At 48.0% G+C, this 19299-nt stretch overlaps 1 protein-coding gene across 2 annotated transcripts in view; it reads left to right on the forward strand.

The window, feature by feature from the left end:
- Window positions 1-14927: 14927 nt before the first annotated feature.
- The window catches only part of gga1 (golgi-associated, gamma adaptin ear containing, ARF binding protein 1), a 41451-nt gene continuing 37079 nt past the window's right edge, over window positions 14928-19299 (forward strand). Inside the window, exon 1 of one of the 2 annotated variants that reach the window (XM_041177614.1) lies at window positions 14928-15079. In XM_041177614.1, the coding sequence (XP_041033548.1) occupies window positions 15037-15079 (43 nt within the window). In that variant the 5' untranslated portion in view covers window positions 14928-15036. The remainder of the gene's footprint in view (window positions 15080-19299) is intronic. The other variant, XM_041177612.1, reaches the window with a different exon arrangement.

Consider the following 19299-nt stretch of genomic DNA (forward strand, 5'->3'; position numbering starts at 1 on the left):
AAGTACTTTTTTAAAAAAAGAAAGAACTTGCATTTACATAGCACCTTTCACAATCTCCAAATATCTGAAAGTGCTTTATGGCCAATGAAGCACAGTCACACTTCATTGGCTATGCTTCTAATATAGGGAACACAAAGCCAACTTGAGCACAGAAAACTCCCAGAAACATCCCTGCGACAAAGCTTTTGTTCAAAGTACAGGTCAAGTATCCTTTGTGGGAAATCTTCAGGGTTGATTGCACTTTGGATTTCAGTTAATTTTGGTTTTCAGTTACCATATATAAACTTACATTACAATAGCCTAAACCTAAGCTAGCTATAGCCTAAAGTAAATAAAGCGGCTGGAAAAGTCAGATGTATTACTGAATAATAAGTGCAGGGTGCTTGTAATAAGTTTCTCTTTGACATGCTCACCACAAAAATGAAGATAACTAGACTTTCCGTGCTAAAAGTCAGTGAGGTTCAAACGAGTACAGTTTTTGGATATTTGCCCTGTAATACCATGGAAACTCTTATGTCCAGCTAAGAGGACAAAGAACAGCAGTGCTACATTTAAGTATCAGCCTTGCTTCTGGAGTGGGAACATGAACCAATGGCCTTCTGCACTCAGATGTGAGGCAGTTACCCATTGAGCCACAGCAACGTGTCCTTATTCCTCATAACACATGAACAGAAGTAGCCATTAATGGGAAATGAGTGGTGTGAGGGAGGCAATGAACATAGGACTTAGAAGCAGGACTAGGCCTTTCAGCCCCTTAAGCTTTCCCCACCATTCAACGAGATCATGGCTATCCCACCTATCCCCATATCCCTTGATGTCTTTATCATCTAGGAATTTACTGATCTCTGTCAATTGTTGAGATTCAGGGCACTGGTATCACTGAACTTCACATCGACCCATTCTTATCTAAGGCTGCGTGGACCCAATGACTTAAGCCAACACTAGCATAAACTGGCCCCTCATGGCTCTGGAAGAACTGACATCGGATTCTCCGTTCTCTAGAATGTTTCATTATCTCAGTACAGATCTGGCGAGTTTAAAGAGGTAAAAGATTAGCTCAAGTATGCAATATTTGTTGCAGTTGCCTGTTAGTGCTAAAGTCCCTTCTGTGAATTATTAAGGATAGGAAATATTTGCATGTTGTTTCTGGTCAATGACTCAGCTTTTTGCTACCAGTCTGTGACTGCTACATAAAAGGGTCATTATGTTATAAAACAAAGGGAGGGTGAATGCAAAACTTCCACAGAATTAGAAAATGAGAAGGAAAAGCACAATGTTGGCGTCAACAACAACTTGCATTTACATAGCAACCTTTGATGTGGCACCAAAATATTCCCAAACCATTGCGCAGCATAATCCGACAGAACTGGATGCCAAGCTACTGAAGGAGATATTAGGACAAAAACAAAAATAGCTGGAAAAACTCAGTAGGTCCGACAGCATCTGCAGAGAGGAACATAGTTAACGTTTCGAGTCCGAATGACTCTTCATCAGAACTAAGGAAATATAGAAATGAGGTTTTTGCTTTTTTTCTGAGATATTAGGACAAGTGGGTTTAGTGAAAGAAGTGGTGGTAGAGATGCGGAGAGATTTAGGGAAGAAATTCCAGAGCTTGTGCATCCCCAAGAACTTGCATTTACGTAGCACCTTTCACCATCTCCAAAATATCCTAAAGTGCTTTACGGCCAGTGAGAAACAGTCACACTTCATTGACTATGCTTTTAATATAGGGAACACAGCAGCCAACTTGAGCACAGGAAACTCCCACAAACAGCCCTGCGACAATGCTTTTCTTCGAAGTGCAGGTCGAGTATCCTTTATGGGAAATCCTCAGGGCTGAACTGAGATCTGTACTGAGATAATGAAACTTCCTGGAGAACCGAGAATCCGATGTCAGTTCTTCCAAAGCCACAAGGAGCCAGTTTATGCTAATGTTGGCTTAAGTCCTTGGTTCTGTGCAGTCTTAGATAAGAATGGTTTGATGTGAAGCTCTGTGGTACCAGAGCTTAGGATCTGGACAATTGAAGGCACAGCTGCCGATGGTGAAGCAATTTAATTTGGGGATGCACAAAAGACCAGAATAGGAAGGACACAAAGAACCCAGAGGGTTGCAGAACTGGAGGAGGTTGCAGAGGTGGGAAAGGACAGGGCCAAAGAAGAATTTGAAAACAAGGATGAGAATTCGAGGTGTTGCCAATGTATGTCAGTGAGCACAGGGCTGATGGTTGAGTGGATTTGATGCAACTAAGGATACACATGATAACAGGATTGAGTTCCTCCCATTGCAAATATACTTAAGATATCCATTGTGAGCACTCATAACTGAATGAGCATAAGAACATAGGACATAAAAAACAGGAGCAGGGGGAGACCATATGGCCCCCTGAGCTTGCACCACATTCAATACAATCATGGCTGATCTTCAGCCTCAACTGCACTTTCTCACCCCCTCCCCATATCTCTTGAGAAACTAAAAATCAGCCTCCCTCAGATTTAAATATATTCAGATATGAAGCATCCACAATCCTCTGGGGTACAGAGAATTCAAAAAACACATAATCCTCTGATTGAAGAGATTTCTCCACATCTCAGCCCTAAATGACTGACCCCTTATCCTGGGCTGTGCCCCAGTGTTCTATGTTCCCCAGTCAGGGGAACCAACCTTTCAGAGGCAAAGTCACACTCTTTACTTACCCTTAAAGACCAGGAAGGTCCCAGCTACGACCTCAGGTTTCTGCTGTGCTGTCTAACTTCTGCCAGGGCATCACTAAAGGCACTGCTATTGCTCAGCACCGCTTAACACTAAAGAGGACATGCATTTATATAGCGCCATTCACGACCTCAAGGCATCCCAAAGCTTCTACAGCAGTGAAATGCTTTAGAAGTGTAGACACTGTTGTAATACATGAAACACAGCAGCCAAATTGAGCATGGCATTAATGTGGGCCTTTTCTGTCCTCTCCTATTTGCATCTCTTTCTCCTTTCCTGATTCCAGTGGCTCAGTGAATGGGTTACTTGGAGAAGAGGGAGATACTGTCTTTGTGTCTTATATAACATTTCTCCCTTGGTCAACATGGTCAACTGAAGTGGGTCACTTACAGCTGTTTCTGGGACCTTGATGTGTAAAAATTGCCTAAAGAATATGCCAAGAGATTGCACTTCAACAGTAATTAATCCATTCTGAACTGGTTTGGGATATCCTCAAGGGCCTGTTACAGTGCTATATAAACATAAATTCTTTCTCTGCCGCAAGCTGAGCGTCATTGCTTAATTAAAGAAATATTTTAGAAAAGGGAAGAGGTGGGCCTGGGAATTAGACGATAAGAAGTTACATCGGATCTGAATGAGGACATCTCTTATTATCTCATATGTCAAACAAAATGCAAACCCTTCCATTTACCCAGACAGCAAGACAATTGCTGTGTCACACACACCCACACACAGACACATGTTCACAGGCACACGCACTCACACCTGCACTATCCCACTAGCTGTCGCGAAGGTGTCTGACTAGATTATCTGAGCCAAAAAGATGCACACCATCGATTGGGATGCGTAGCAAAAGCTAATACGCAGCCCCTGTGGCTCAGTTCACCACTAAGTGTGTTACTCAATTAAACAGATCTGAAGTTATGAAGTCTCTGGTTCAAGGTCCTTGTTTGCCCTGTTAGCCATCCTTGGCTTTGGTCTATGTGGGGGGTACACAACTGGCATTTGTCTACAGTGGGACATGCTCCCCCGCATCAAGGAGATGAAAACAGGCAACGCACAATCTCCAGTGATGACTATATGTACATCATCTGAAGGCAATACAGGTTTAGATAAAAGAGCCTGTATGGTAAATAAATGGTTCCTACTGCCAAAGACCACACATAGACAGACAAGGTACCAGGTGGGAATCAGTGCAGTCCAGGAGGAGAGCAAATATTTGCAGAGGTGAAACTGGAAGATGAGATCTGTGGAGTGTTTGTCATATATATTCGGTAGTGACTTTATTGACCTTATTGGAGAGAGATTATTATGGAAAAAAAGTTTAAAAAAACATTTTCCAATTCCATTGCATATTTGACAGTTTTACAGATTATTAATCATTCAGCCCTACCGGTAAACTGAAATCTCCATCTACTTGCTCGAGTGGATGTAAGTGCTATCTTGAAGTAGAGCAGAGATCTTCTGAGTGTCCTGGCCAAGAGTTATCCCTCAAACCAACGCTATTAAAACAGGTTAACTAGTCCTTTAGCTCATTAATATTTGTGGACCTTGCTGTGTACAAATTGACTGCACTTCATAAAAACCAAACACTTCCTTAGATGTAAGCAAAAAGTAAAAAACTGCGGATGCTGGAAATCCAAAACAAAAATAAAAATACTTGGAAAAACTCAGCAGGTCTGGCAGCATCTGCAGAGAGGAATACAGTTAATGTTTCGAGTCCGTATGACTCTTCAACATAACTAAGTAAAAATAGAAAAGAGGTGACATATAAGCTGGTTTGGGGGGGTGGAGGGGGGGGGGGGGTGGGGGCGGGGGCGGGGGGGAAGGGGTGGGGCGGGGGGAGGTGGGACAGGTAGAGCTGGATAGAGGGCCAGTTATAGGTGGAGAAGGCCAAAAGATGTCATAGACAAAAGGACAAAGAGGTGTTGAAGGTGGTGATATTATCTGAGGAATGTGCTAATTAAGGGTAGAAAGCAGGACAAGCAAGGTACAGATAGCCCTAGTGGGGGTGGGTGGGGTGAAGGGATCGAAATAGGCTAAAAGTTAGAGATAAAATGGATGGAAATACATTTAAAAATAATGGAAATAGGTGGGAAAAGAAAAATCTATATAAATTATTGGAAAAAAAAGGGGGATCGGAAAGGGGGTGGGGATGGAGGAGAGAGTTCATGATCTAAAATTGTTGAACTCAATATTCAGTCCGGAAGGCTGTAAAGTGCCTAGTCGGAAGATGAGGTGCTGTTCCTTAGATGTAACTTTAAGATTTCCCAATGATATAAAGACATGGCATAAATTCACGTTCTTCCCTTGATGGGTTAATAATTTATAATCATAGGATCATATTAACTTTCACACAGAATGAGGCCACTTTGGCCCATCAGTTTGAGCAACAAAATTGGTGCTTTCTATCCCATCCACAAGGACATAAGAAATAGGAGCAGGAATAGACAATTCTGCCCTTCGAGCCTGCCCTGTTCATTCAGTAAGATTTTATGCCCCCCCCCACCCCCCCCCACCGCCCTTCTCTGACATATTTGAAGGCAGGGTGCTTATAAAGTAAAGCAGGTGGCTTTCCCACCACCTTCCAATCCACCCCTGACTTGTCTTCCATATTATGGTGGGTGGGGAAAGCTTCACGCAGCCCACCCGTCCATCCTTGGGCCAATTGATGCCCTTTGCTGGCCAACTAATATCCACTTAGGGCCCTCATTCCACCTTCGCTGTATACTTTATGTCCAGCGGGGAGTGTGGAGACCAGGCGAGTAGCTTTCACTGTGTGGGCCCCTGTGGGGCAGGAGGTGAGGGGATCTCCTTTGAGGGGGGTCTCCTGTGCCCATCACAGGCAACCGCCCCCAAAGATTGTATCCCCCTTTTAACCCTTCCCACTTCCACTGGCTTCTCAAAACCAGTCCTCCAACCCCACCTCCTCCCTCACTGGGGATCTGCCAGCCAGGTCTAACCAAAATCCCAGACTTACTGTTAAGTCTGCGCTCCCACAGCCATCTTTAGTCATGGATTGGCTGTAATCCCAGCAGTGGCCACTACTCAATTCTGGTGCTGCTGGGACTACAGAGCTGCCGGCCAATCAGATTTGTGTAATATCACTGCAGGGCAGCCAGCTTTTGGATGGGCAGGCTAATGATTGACATTTAGGTCAGCGGGAGGGGTGTGGTGGTGTGGGTGGGGTATTATATATAATATTATTATAATAGCATAATATTATAATAGTATTATAATATTATAATAGTATTATTATATATAATATAATATATATATTAACCATAGCTCACAGTTTGCGGGCCAGATCCACCGTGGGTCTTTAGGGACTTCTGTTCTTGTGTGAACTTCACTGAGGTGCAATGTCTGAGTGAACCTTGCTTCAGTAAGGAAGCTGTCACTGAACTATGTCACCTGCAGCAATGACAACTCAAGCCTCAAGCTAGCGCATGGAGAGCACAGTTGGATGGAGCATTGGTTTAATGTCTCATCTACATATGAACAATGCAGCACTCCTTCAGTGCTGTGCAAAGTGTCAGACTTGATCACGTGCTCAACTCCTGCGATGAGGGCTTGAACACACCAATTGCCCAGAGGGGACAGCAGTACCACTGAGCTGAGCTGTCACTTTGACATAAATGTTGTGCAATTATCGCCACACAAAGTGCCCCTCCTGCCAGGCTATCAGTTTGAATTGCTGTTTATATTTGCTCTGTCAATGTGTGTTATCTGACTTAATTACGCAAAGAGTTGTCCCCGACCGAGTGTTGCAGACTGGCACTTTCCAAGGTCCAGGACTACGTGCTGAGGGACACAGTTAAGCTTGGGGCAGCTGCCGCAAAGGTGCAATGGGGAAGGATCGCTGCCTGAGACCTTTCTGCCACAGTGCGCTGGGGGGCTGGGAACTGTAAAGAGCCCCTCAGTCTGTACACATTAAAATGTATGTCTGCCAATGATTGAAATATTCATTGATTTTTCTGATACACCTTGTGTTTCATGTTGTAAAAGTTGAACCTGTTTGTATTTTTGTAATGGTGATTTGAAATGTTTCGAAATGTTTTTGAAGATTTATGAATAAAGTATATTTTTGCAAAAAAAAAATGTGTTATCCGACTTAATTACCTGGATACTTACCTGGCAGGGGAGAGACCTTCATCGCGTTTCTGCCAGGGAAAGAGCAATGGCTATAACCAGTCAAACCCCTTACCATGGGGTACCTAACACCATCCGAGTCATGGTGAAGGGCAGCGAGCAAGGAACAGGAATGGATAGGACCTTCTTCACCAAGAGGATCCTATTCAAGCTGTGTGGTTTCGAGGCTGTGGAGATCTACTGCCTACAGGATTTCCCCAGTGCTGGATTCTTTGATGTGACCTTCAAGCAAGTGGCAGCTTGTGTCAAACTCCTGAAGGTGTTTGAGGAAAAGAAAGACCTGCCAGAAATGAAGATCCTGACGGTGGAGCCGCTCTTTGCTCTACCATTGCAATGAGAACGGGTTGTGATGGTGCATCTTTACAACCCCTTCGTCCCTGTCGCTGACGTGCTCACCTTCCTTACCAGGTACTTCGATAAGGTTGGGAGCTGCACTGAAGTTAAAGATAATTTGGGGATCTGGACATGTAAACGCCAGGTTAAGGTAACGCTCAAGACCGATGGTAAGGGAGCCGTTTTCCACCCCCCTTCCAGATTCGCTATCGGGGGAAGCCGTGGTTACCTTGTCTACGCTGGGCAACCCAAACTTTGTCGCTCAGGCGGCAAGTCTGGTCATGTGGCGGCCAACTGCAGTGCTGTCCTCTGCAAGAACTGCATAAAGGAAGGGCACCAGACAGAGGATTGTAAACAGGCTAAGTGCTGCAACCTGTGTGGCGAAGCAAGTCACCTCTACAAGACCTGCCCCAAACGTTGCCGTACTTATGCACAGGCAGCCAAAGCCAATGAGGGGGAAGCAGAAGAAATGCCTCATGTCACTCCAACCACCAAGGCCCCCAGGGAGAACAACGGGACAAAGGAGGACACAGAGAGAGACAAGGTGGAGGAAAAGATTGGGGCAACAGACGGCCAATCAACAGCTCTGCCCCCTGAACCTCCCACTCCTCAGGAGAGCGAATCAACGGAGGAGGAGGAGGCAGCAGTGGGAAAGCAGCAGGGGGAGTGGCAGCTGGTGAAGAGAGCCAAAAGGAAGAAGGGGCTAAGAAGAAACCAAGCCACTTCCCAGACAAGAGGCAAGAGGCGTCTCCTATCCGACACGGATAACAAGAGCAGCAGCTCTTCGGACGAAGAAGGGCCAGGGCGGCGCCAACAGAAGAAGCAGCAAAACGCTAGGGAGTTGGAGGATGAGACACCCGAGCTCCAGAACATTGGAGACAATGAAGAGACCAGCGCATCCAAACTTTGCCCACAAACCGAAGAGGCCAGTGCACCACAACCCCAGGAATCTGGGAACAGTGAGGCGCTCAGCGCACCCCAGCTCCGGGAAGCCGGGAGCAGCAACGCCCCAGAAGGGGAGAGGATTGGAGAAGCTTCTCCAACAGAGGACATTTCAAACCCTGCTCTCTGCACGGACCCCCAGATGCCACCCGAGCAGAACACTGCCAATGGGGAGGTTCAGGCCGCTTTCCTCAGCCCATCCAAAGTGAGGCAATTTGAGCACACCACGGGCATGAAGGAACTCTCAGAGACAACAGGTTTGGTAAGCGACTTAACTGCTTTAAAATGGGTGTAAAGATTGTATCCATAAATGTGCCTGGCATTAAATCTACTACGCGATGTGTTGCGACCTTGGACTACCTTGCCAAGGTCAAAGCTGACCTGTTGCTTCTTCAGGAGTGTGCGATACCGCACCTCAGCTCCTACAGGCAATGGTCACCATGGTGGGTCCCATGGGCCATCGATCTGGTCGGGAGGAAACGACTCTCGTTCCTCCGGCCTGCGGATTCTGCTGCGGGGAGGCAGCTTCACCGTCTCCCAGGTTAAGGAGGTGGTGGGCGGGCGCCTCCTCGTAGCAGACGTAATGTACAAGAATGCTCCACTCCGGTTAATTAACGTCTACGCCCCGTCACAAGGGGCCGAGCAGCTGGAGGTTTTTCAGCAGCTCCCACTGCTGCTGGCGACCTCCAGGCCAGTCATTCTAGGCGGTGACTTCAACTGCATCATCGATGCGGCTGGACGATCCGGCAGGGCCGACAGCAGATTGGACACTACGTCCAGATCCCTGATGGAAACAGTAAAGGATGCCAAGCTGCACGACGTCTTCAGCAACCCTGCAGACGGAGCGCAGCATAGATACACCTGGTCGTGGCCTGATGGCTCCGTCTGTTCCAGGATAGACTTCCTGTTTGTGTCCCGTGCTTTCACAGTCAGATCCACCGACGTCAAGCCGGTGTTCTTCTCTGACCACTGCCTCCTACTGGCTGACTGTCACTTACAGAAGGACCAGAGGGTGGGCAGGGGGGCATGGAAGCTAAACGTGCAACTGCTGACCCCAGAGAACATTGAGGAGCTCAAGAGGGATTACAAAGGTTGGAGAACCATGAAACCCCACTTTGAGTCACTGACACACTGGTGGGAAGCGATCAAGGGAAACATCAAGAGGTTTTTCATCCTCAAAGGCACCCAGAAAGCTAGAAAGGAACAGAGGGAAATGTCCCGACTGCAGAAAAACATGCAGAATCTGCTCTGGCTGCAGTCGATGGGGGTCGATGTCAAGGAGGAACTCCAAGAGGTGAAGAGCCAGCAAGCCTTGCTCTTTGCCTCGGAGGCCTCCAAGATCATCTTCCGTTCCAGAGTCCGCTGCGTGGAGCAGGATGAGACGTGCTCACGTTTCTTCTTCCAAAAGGTACACAGAGAGGGCTCTGTGATCAGCAGCCTGAAGGAAGAAGACAGCTCAGTAAAGTCATCACAGTCCAACATTTTGAGGATCAGCAAATTCTCTTATGCCGGATTGTATGAGGTGAAGCCCACAGACAGCACGGCCTCCCAGTCCTTCCTGTCCTCTATCACGGAGGTCTTAGACGACAGTACACGGGAGAGCCTGGACAAACCACTAACTCCTGACGAACTGACTAAGGCCCTTGAGTCCTTCGAGAAGAGTAAAACTCCCGGAAGCGACGGCTTGCCGGCGGAGTTGTATTCGGCTCTGTGGGAATGGATCGGCCCGGACCTGCTAGAAGTGTACGAGAGTATGCTCCTGGCCGGCAGTATGTCAGAATCCATGAGGAAAGGCATCATCACCCTCATCTACAAGCACAAGGGGGAAAGGGAGGAAATGAGAAATTGGCGACCCATTTCACTGTTGAATGTGGACTATAAGATTCTGTCCAAGGTCATCGCCAATCGGGTCAAATCCACTCTGGAATTGGTGATCCACCCTGACCAGACCTGAACTGTGCCGGGCAGGAAGATCTCTGACAGCCTCGTGCTGCTCAGGGATACGATGGCCTATGTGCAGGACAGAGGTGTGGACACCTGCCTCATCAGCCTGGATCAGGAGAAGGCCTTTGACAGAATATCGCACACCTACATGGTGGATGTGCTCTCCAAAATGGGGTTTGGGGAGGGAATTCACAATTGGATCCAACTGCTCTACACTAACATCAGTAGCGCAGTCTCAATCAATGGGTGGGAATCAGATAGCTTTCCTATTAAATCTGGAGTCAGGCAGGGCTGTCCTCTCTCGCCTGTTCTTTTCGTGTGTTGCATAGAACCCTTTGCTGAGTCCATCAGGAAGGATCCGGGCATAAGAGGAGTGACGATCCCAGGCAGTGGAGGCACTCAGATCAAAGTCTCCCTGTACATGGACGATGTCGCCGTCTTCTGCTCGGATCCGCTGTCGGTGCACAGACTGATCCACATCTGCAACCAGTTCGAACTGGCCTCGGGAGCCAAGGTAAATCGTGGGAAGAGTGAGGCCATGTTCTTTGGGAACTGGGCTGACCGATCCTTTGTCCCCTTCACTGTCAGGGCTGACGGCCTGAAGGTGCTGGGGATATGGTTCAGAGGGACCAGGGCATGCGTTAGAAACTGGAAGGAGCGAGTGTCTATGGTGAAAAGGAAACTGGGCATGTGGGAGCGACGCTCCCTCTCCATTGTGGGTAAGAACCTGGTCGTCAGGTGTGAGGCACTCTCGCTGTTGCTGTACGTGGCGCAGGTAAGGCCCATTCCACACTCCTGTGTGGTGGCGATCACCCAAGACATCTTCTGCTTTATCTGGAGGTCGAAAATGGATTGTGTCCGCAGGGACACGATGTACAAGCCTCTAGATAAAGGGGGAAAAAAACGTGCCCAACATTGCCCTCATACTGATGGCCACATTTGTGTGCGGCTGCATCAAGCGGTGCGTAGACCCTCAGTATGCAAACACCAAGTGTCACTACATGCTGAGGTTCTACCTGTCCCCGGTGTTGCGAAGGATGGGTCTGGCCACGATGCCGCGGAATGCTCCAAGTAGTTGGACCATGCCGTACCACCTGTCCCTCGTGGGAAAATTTATGCAGAGAAACACCTTTGACCACAAGTCCATCAGGCAGTGGTCGGCACGTAATGACTTAAAGGCCCTGAGGGAAAAGGAGAGGGTGGATCCCGTGGGATGGTTCCCCGAGCAGACTGACAAAGTCACTTGGCAGAATGCCTCATCGCCAGAACTTTCCAACAAACACCAAGATGTAGCTTGGCTGGTGGTGAGAAAGGCCCTCCGTGTAATATCCTTCCTACACGCCAGGAGTCTCACCCCCTCTGCACGTTGCCCGCGAGGTGGCTGTGGTGGGGAAGAGACCGTTGTTCACCTCCTTGTAGATTGTGTCGTTGCGAAGAATGTTTGGAGAGAGATGCAATGGTTTCTGTCGAGGTTTATTCCGAGCAGTTCTGTGACAGAGGACTCTGTGCTCTGGGCTGTTCCCAGGGACACACACCGAGACAAACATCAGCTGCAGCTGGAGGATCATCAACTCGGTGAAAGACGCTCTTTAGTCTGCCCGAAACTTGTTGGTTTTCCAGCGCAAAGAGTTGTCCCCGACCGAGTGTTGCAGACTGGCACATTCCAAGGTCCAGGACTACATGCTGAGGGACACAGTTAAGCTTGGGGCAGCCGCCACAAAGGCGCAATGGGGAAGGGTCGCTGTCTAAGACCTTTCTGCCACAGTGCACTGGGGGGCTGGGAACTGTAAAGAGCCCCTCAGGCTGTACAGCTTAAAATGAATGTCTGCCAATGATTGTAATATTCATTGTTTGTACTGATACACCTTGTGTTTCATGTTGTAAAAGTTGAACCTGATTGTATTTTTGTAATGGTGATTTTGAAATGGTTCGAAATGTTTTTGAAGATTTATGAATAAAGTATATTTTTGCAAAAAAAAAGTGCATTATCCGACTTAATTTTTCAAGCTCTCAGTGCTTGTCCTGCCTTGATAAATGTCAGCCTTGGACAGTCATAAAACTCTCACCTGTGTGTTCGAAGGGTTGGCTCTGTAATGCTATGGTTAACGCACTGGGCTTCTAGTTAATGATAAACAAGGCATTCAGCGGTAGTGGGTTTGAGTCCCATCACGGTCGAATTTTGTTGCAACTACCAAATGCGTTCACAGGTAGCGGATAACCAGAAAAAAGATCCAGATATGGAGGCTACCTGTGAAATAAGTAGGACCACTCCTAACAAATAAACAGTCAAGGACAGCAGGGGCAGGATATTTAGGGGGGAGGTAGAGTGTGGTGCCTCTACATCAGAGCTTCTGCCCCGGAATATGAGCCGCCTCGGGGGTATGCCCTCTATGCATTTGGCACGGCACGGAGGAGATTTTTGTACGTACTGCTGCTGCACACCTTCCATTTTCTCGCCCTTGTCCGCCGCCCGGACATGCCCTGGCGTGCCTTGTTGCTGTCCGGCGGCGGAGGCCCCCGATGGGAGGCCCTCTACGGAGGTGTCCTCCCCCTTTCTATCGGGGACCTGGGTTGGAGGGTGTTGCATGCAGCAGTCCCCTATAATAGGAGAATGCATAGGTTCACGGCCTCCCAGGACACCTGCCCTTTTTGCGGTCTTGTGGAGTCCGTGGACCATGCTTATATAGGGTGTGGTAGGCTGCACTCCCTTTTTAGTTATTTAAAAAACCTTTTATTAATGTTTTGTTTGCCCTTCAGCCCCACGCTCCTGATCTATGGGCACCCGGTGCGGAAGGGGGTCGGGAAGGAGGAGGACCTCCTCGTGAACTTGCTCCTGGGCCTGGCCAAGTTGGCCATTAACAGGTCCAGGCAGCGGGCGATCGACGGGGGAGTCCCGCCCGATTGTTTATCCCTCTTCCGCGGCTATGTTCGCGGTCGGGTGTCCCTGGAGAGGGAGCACGCGGTGTCTGCTGGCACTCTCGAGGCCTTCTGTGCCCGGTGGGCACCGCGGGGACTGGGGTGTTTCGTTGACCCCTTTAATCACATTTTGGTTTAAAGTTTGTAAGTTTCCTTTAAACTTTGTTCTTGGTTTTACAGCTGACCTGAATTAGGGGCTGTGCCTGATTTATCCCAATTTTGTTAATTTGGTTTAACTGGTTTTAACTCGAAAGAGTTACATCAGAGCTTCCCGAACTGTGGGTTACGACCCCAGTGGGGTCCCGAGGTGAGATTTTGTGGCTGCCTTGAAGATTGGGCTGATTTCTGACAACTTGTAAGGCCCCTTTAAATCTTCACGTTGTATGTCGGTGGGCGTGGCCTAATGCTGGCTGCTGCAAAAAGGAACCTGTGCGTATGGAGGTGTTTGTTTTTTTTAATGGAGAAACCCAGCTGCCTTTTCATGAACTCCTCCCACACTCAACTCCTATTGCACCCCCCTCCCCCACCACCCTAGTCAAGAACTAAAGTCCCCTCCCCATCAACAACTGAGCCTCCCACATGCTTAACAACTCTTGTATCTACCCCCTCCCCACCCCCCCCCCCCCAAATATTCTCACTCTGGGGTCATAGAAAGCCTGAGGTATTGAAATGGAGTTACACAGGGAGAAAGTTTGGGAAGTACAGCTCTACCTCATTCAAAACCCCCATAATGCTATCTCGCAGCACCTGGTGACATAGTGAGCAAGGGCCTCTGATCAATAACCTGACCGTAACAAAATTCGTCAATGGGTGGGTCAGCTGATGGCTGCGAAGACAGATGAATATTGGCGGCAGGGCATTGCCTTCAATTATGCAAGCTTGTCTGATCACTGAAACCAGGCAATGCCCTACCAAGGCAGTGTGGGGCCCCTCTGTACAACAGGCCTCCTTCCCTAAAAGGCACCACACACCTGCTCTCATATAGATGGATCTTCTAAATATGAGAATGACATTACCACTATGCCACAGTCTCTACTGTGTGTGTGTGTGTGTGCATGTGTGTGTATGTAAAGGTTGCCAACTATGATTAATTGTATTCCTGGAGGGGTGATCACATGACTTGATCCCACACCCCAGCCATCAGTCGGCCAACACATCCATCCTTGTGATGTACGGCCTTCCTACGCCAATTGGAAAGCAAAAAGACTCATTCCCCAAGTGGATGATGCTTGACTGTCAGCCAAACAGCCTTCCCGCACCACCCCCATTTTCAATATTTTTTTCTCTGGTAAAGAGAAATAGCAAAAAAAAAATTCTTAAACTATCTTTTTTAATGTTCCAGTGATTTTTCTCCAAGATTGCACACAGCAGTGTCCTGCAAATTGATCTTTGATTCCTGGTGACTCCAGGCCAATCCTGGAGGGTTGGCAAACCTAGGCATCTTTTATTTTTTCACAGGGCTTGGGCGTAACTGGCTAGGCCAACATTTTTATTGCCCATCCTTAATTGCACTTCAGAAGGTGGTAGTGAGCTGCCTTCTTGAACCTCTGCAGACCATGCGGTGTAGGCGCCCCCCCAGTGCTGTTGGGGAGAGAGTTCCAGGGTTTTGACCCAGTGACAGTGAAGGAACGGGCGATGTATTTCCAGGTCAGGATGGTGCGTGACTTGGAGGGGAACTTGCAGGCGGTGGTGTTCCCATTTGCCTGCTGTCCTCGCCCTAGCTGGTGGAGGCCGCAGGTTTGGAAGGTGCTGTCGAAAGGATCCTTGGTGAATCGCTGCCGGGCACCTTGTCGACGGCACCCGCTGCTGCAAGCTGGGCGTCAGGCGTTGGAGGCGGTGGATGGGGTGCCGATCAGGCGGGCTGCTTTGCCCTGGCTGGTGCCGAGCTCCTTGCGCGCCGAGGTGTGCACACCTGTGCTGAAGTTCCCCAGGCGGTCATTACCACTTTAAGGGCCACCCGAGGGTGTTTACCGCTTTAAGAGCGAGGCCGCAGTCTCGGGGGTGGAGGCGATCTCGCGAGAGTTGAAGCTGGATCCAAGATGGCGGCTCCGCCGGAGCAGGAGAGTCTGGAATCGCAACTGAGTGAGTGCGAGCGGCGGAAAAAAAAACCTTTCCGATATAACAAGGGGGAATAATAAGCGGATTGCTCACCCCACCCCAGCCCAGCCCCGAAACACAGGCAGGACATTGGTGGGAGTCGGCAGGTTTTTTTTGAATATTGGATGCGAGGGCCGCCACGATGTAGAATTTGCCTTGGAACGTTCTAGAAGGCCGACCTCCGCGCCAAAAGCAGCTGAACGTTTGCTGACGGACTTTAAGTGGGTTTTAAAACCTCTCTGACGGCGGCAATTGTTGACAGTTTCCAAGTGTGTGGAAGGTGGATTTTTTTTTTTGCGGAGGGATGGAGGAAGGTTGGGGGTGGGGGGGGGGAGGGGGGTAGATTGATGATGCGGAAGTGCTGGTGATTGACAGGGGCCTCGGCCAATGGGGCGACTCGGGTACATGCTAATGAGGCCTTGTCGGCCAATCAGGGGGCCGGTGGGCGGGATTTCCTGAGCTGCCTCTGGTTGAATGGGGCTGCAGCCCCTCAAAGCCCCATCTCCTCAGGGGAGGGACTGGTTTCTGCAGCTTTTTGTGCATTTGTGGTCAGGGGGAGCTGCAGGTTTACAGACAGGAGGCCTGCCCGGGTCCTAAGCTCTGAAATCCCCTCTAAAGCCTCATTAGGCTCATACTTGCCTGGAGTTTAGAAGAATGAGGGGTGACCTTATTGAAACAGACAAGATTCCGAGGGGTAAAAACAAAAAAACTGCGGATGCTGGAAATCCAAAACAAAAACAAACACAGAATTACCTGGAAAAACTCAGCAGGTCTGGCAGCATCGGCGGAGAAGAAAAGAGTTGACGTTTCGAGTCCTAAGTTCTGTCGAAGGGTCATGAGGACTCGAAACGTCAACTCTTTTCTTCTCCGCCGATGCTGCCAGACCTGCTGAGTTTTTCCAGGTAATTCTGTTTTTGTTTTTGTTTAAGATTCCGAGGGGGCTTGACAGGGTAGATACTGAGAGGGTGTTTCCTTGAGGTTGGGGGGGGGGTGGGGTAGTATGTCGTGTGATCTAGAACTATCATCGATTTGTTGTAAAAACCCATCTGGTTCACTAATGCCCTTTAGGGAGGGAAATCTGCCGTCCTTACCTGGTCTGGCCTACATGTGACTCCAGACCCACAGCTACGTGGGTAACTTTTGACTGCCCTCTGAAATGGCCTAGAAAGCCACTCGGTTTGAGGACAATTAGGAATGGGCAACAAATGCTGGCCTTGCCGGCGACGCCCGCATCCCATGAAAGAATAAAGGGAAAGAAAATAGGGGCACAGTTTAAAGATAGATAGGAGGACGACTTTCTTCTTTCAGAGGGTTGATGGTCTTTGGAATTCTTTTCCTTAGCGAGCAATGGAGGCTGGGACATTAACAGGGTGAACAACTCTCACGGAGAGCATTAAGGGGCACTCTGTTATGGGGGTCTGTTAAAGTGGTGGTGGGTGGTGCTGTGAGAGCACACAAACGGGTCGAGAGTGGGTTCTGTGCGTGCGCAAGATTTAAAGTGCTGTATTACAGGAAAAACATTGTCTCGGCATTATTGGACCCTGCATACAGGACACTGGCCTCAAAAACAGGACAGTTCAGTAAAATAAGGGACATTGGTCACCCTGGTAATTGAATATGTTTACTGCTGAGCCAGACAGATTTTTGAATGATCAGGGAGTCAAGGGTTATGGGTGACAGGCAGGAAAGTGATGTTAAGACCACATCAGATCTGCCATGATCTTACTGCCAGAGCAGGCTGAATGGTCTGTTCCTCCTAGTTATTATGTTGTCTCTCTACCCCTTGTAAGACGCTTCTTAAAACCTACCACACTTGACCAAGCTGTTAGCCACTTGTCCCAGTATCTCTTTAATATAGTTAAAAGCCAAATTTTGTTTCAAAAGATTCCTGTGAAGCACCTTGGGGCATTTTATTTTAAGTGAGCTGGGAGCACACTCACCTTTGAATCACAAGGTTCTGGGGTCAAGTCCCACTCCAGGGCTTGAGCACAAAAATCAAGCCTGACATTCCTGTGCAGTACTCAGGGAGCACTGCACTGTCAGAGGTGCCGTCATTCAGATGACACTTTAAACCAAGGCTCCATCTGGTGCTTCGGTTGAAGATTCCATGGCACTGTTTCAAAGGAGAGCAGGAGAGTTACTACTGTTGTCCAGGCCAATGTTTATCCCTCAATCAACAAAGAAAACAGATTATCTGGCCATTATCACGTTGCGGTCTCACTTGCTGTGAGCACGTTGCCTGCTGTGTTTCCTACATTACAACAGCGACTACATTTCAAAGAGTACTTCATTGACTGTAAAGCACTTTGAGATGTTCGGTCGTTAAAAGTACTTTTTAAGTGCAATACATATGTTAAAGTTAAAATAGAACTTCAAGTTATTATCGTCTTATTACTTCAACCCATGCAGTTTTAATAACTATTAGAGATGTACACAGGGTCTGACAGAGAAATGAACGTGGAATCGATTTACCATGTTTTTTTCCCCTAATGAGTTCTATAATTTCTATTCCTTTCTTTTCCTACACCCCCTCCCCCAACTGCGGAAAAAAAAGCCTACATTTGTCTTGCATCTTCCGTGATCTCTGGGTGTCCCAAGTGCTTTACAGCCAATTAAGTCCTTTTTTGAACGTGTAGGTGGTTGCTGTTGTAATGTAGAAAACATGGTAACTAAATCTCTCATAGCCAGGTCCCACAGAGATGTGATAGCAGCCAGATAATTTCTTTTCATAAGATGTTGAGCTGATAGAGGTATTCAAAATCATGAGGGGCCTGGACAGAGTAGCTCAGGAGAAACTGTTCCCATTGGTAGAAGGATCGAGAACAAGAGGACACAGATTTAGCAAAAGAAGCAATGAAGACATGAGAAACTTTCTCACTGAGTGGCTATGATCTGGAATGCACTCCCTGAGAGCGTGGTGGGGGCAGGTTCAATCGAGGCATTCAAGAGGGAAAAAGTGTGTGCAGGGTTATGAGGAGAAGGCAAGTGAATGGCCACTATAGGTACCTTATTCAGAGAGCTGGTGCAGACACCACGGGCTGAATGACCTTCCTCTGTGCTGTAACAATTCTGTGAATCTGTGTTGATTAAGGGATATATAGTGATCAGGCCAGTGCAGAGACCTCTCCTGCTCCTCTTCAAATAGAGCCATGGATCTTTTATATCTATCTGAGAGGGCAGACTTGGTTTACATTCAGAGGGATCTGGGTGTCCTAGTGCATGAATCACAAAAGGCTAGGATGCAGGTTCAGCAGATAATTGGGAAAGCTAATAGAATGTTATCATTTATTGTGAGGGGAATTGATTACAAAAGTAGGGAGGTTATGCTTCCGTTGTACAGGGCACTGGTGAGACCACACCTGGAGTATTGTGTAGAGTACTGGTCTCCTTATTTAAGGAAAGATGTAAATGCGTTGAAGCAGTTCAGAGAAGGTTTACTGGACTAATACCAGGAATGGGCAGGTTGTCTTATGAGGAAAGGTTGGACAGTTTAGGCTTGTATCCACTGGAGTTTAGAAGACTAAGAGGTGACTTGATTGAAATCTTTAAGATTGCGAGGGGTCTTGACAGGGTGGATGTGGAGAAGATGTTTCCTCTTGTGGGAGAATCGAGAACTAGGGGTCACTGTTTAAAAGAAATGAGTCACCCATTTCAGACTGAGATGAGAATTTTTTTCTGAGGTTTGAGAGGAACACTCTTCCTCAACAGGCGGTGGAAGCAGAGTCTTTGAATATTTTTAAGGCAGAGCTGGATAGATTCTTAATTAACAAGAGGGTGAAAGGTTATCAGGGGTAGGCAGGAATGTAAAGCTGAGGTTACAATCAGATCAGTCATGATCTTATTGAACGGTGGAACAGACTCGAAGGGCCAAGTGCCATATTCCTCCTCCTAATTGATAGGGTCGTATGTTTAACATATCACTCGAAAGATGGCACTTTCGACATTGCAGTAATCGCTGTATTATGGTATTAAAGTGTCGGCCTGGATTTTGGGCACAAGCCTCTGGAATGGGGCTTGAATGAAAACCTTCCTGACTTGGAGGTGAGAGTGCTACTAACTGAACCAGAGCTGTCATTCAGTCTCCTGAAGGCACGAGAAGAAAGATCCTTCAGGACAGCTGGCGTCTCACATGTGCCTCCCAAGTTTCTTGAACGATTCTGGATCACCTGCCTTGGCAGACAAACATGTGAACTGCAGAGGGCTGT

The sequence above is a fragment of the Carcharodon carcharias genome, chromosome 31 (assembly GCF_017639515.1).
Source record: "Carcharodon carcharias isolate sCarCar2 chromosome 31, sCarCar2.pri, whole genome shotgun sequence".
NCBI lineage: Eukaryota > Metazoa > Chordata > Chondrichthyes > Lamniformes > Lamnidae > Carcharodon > Carcharodon carcharias.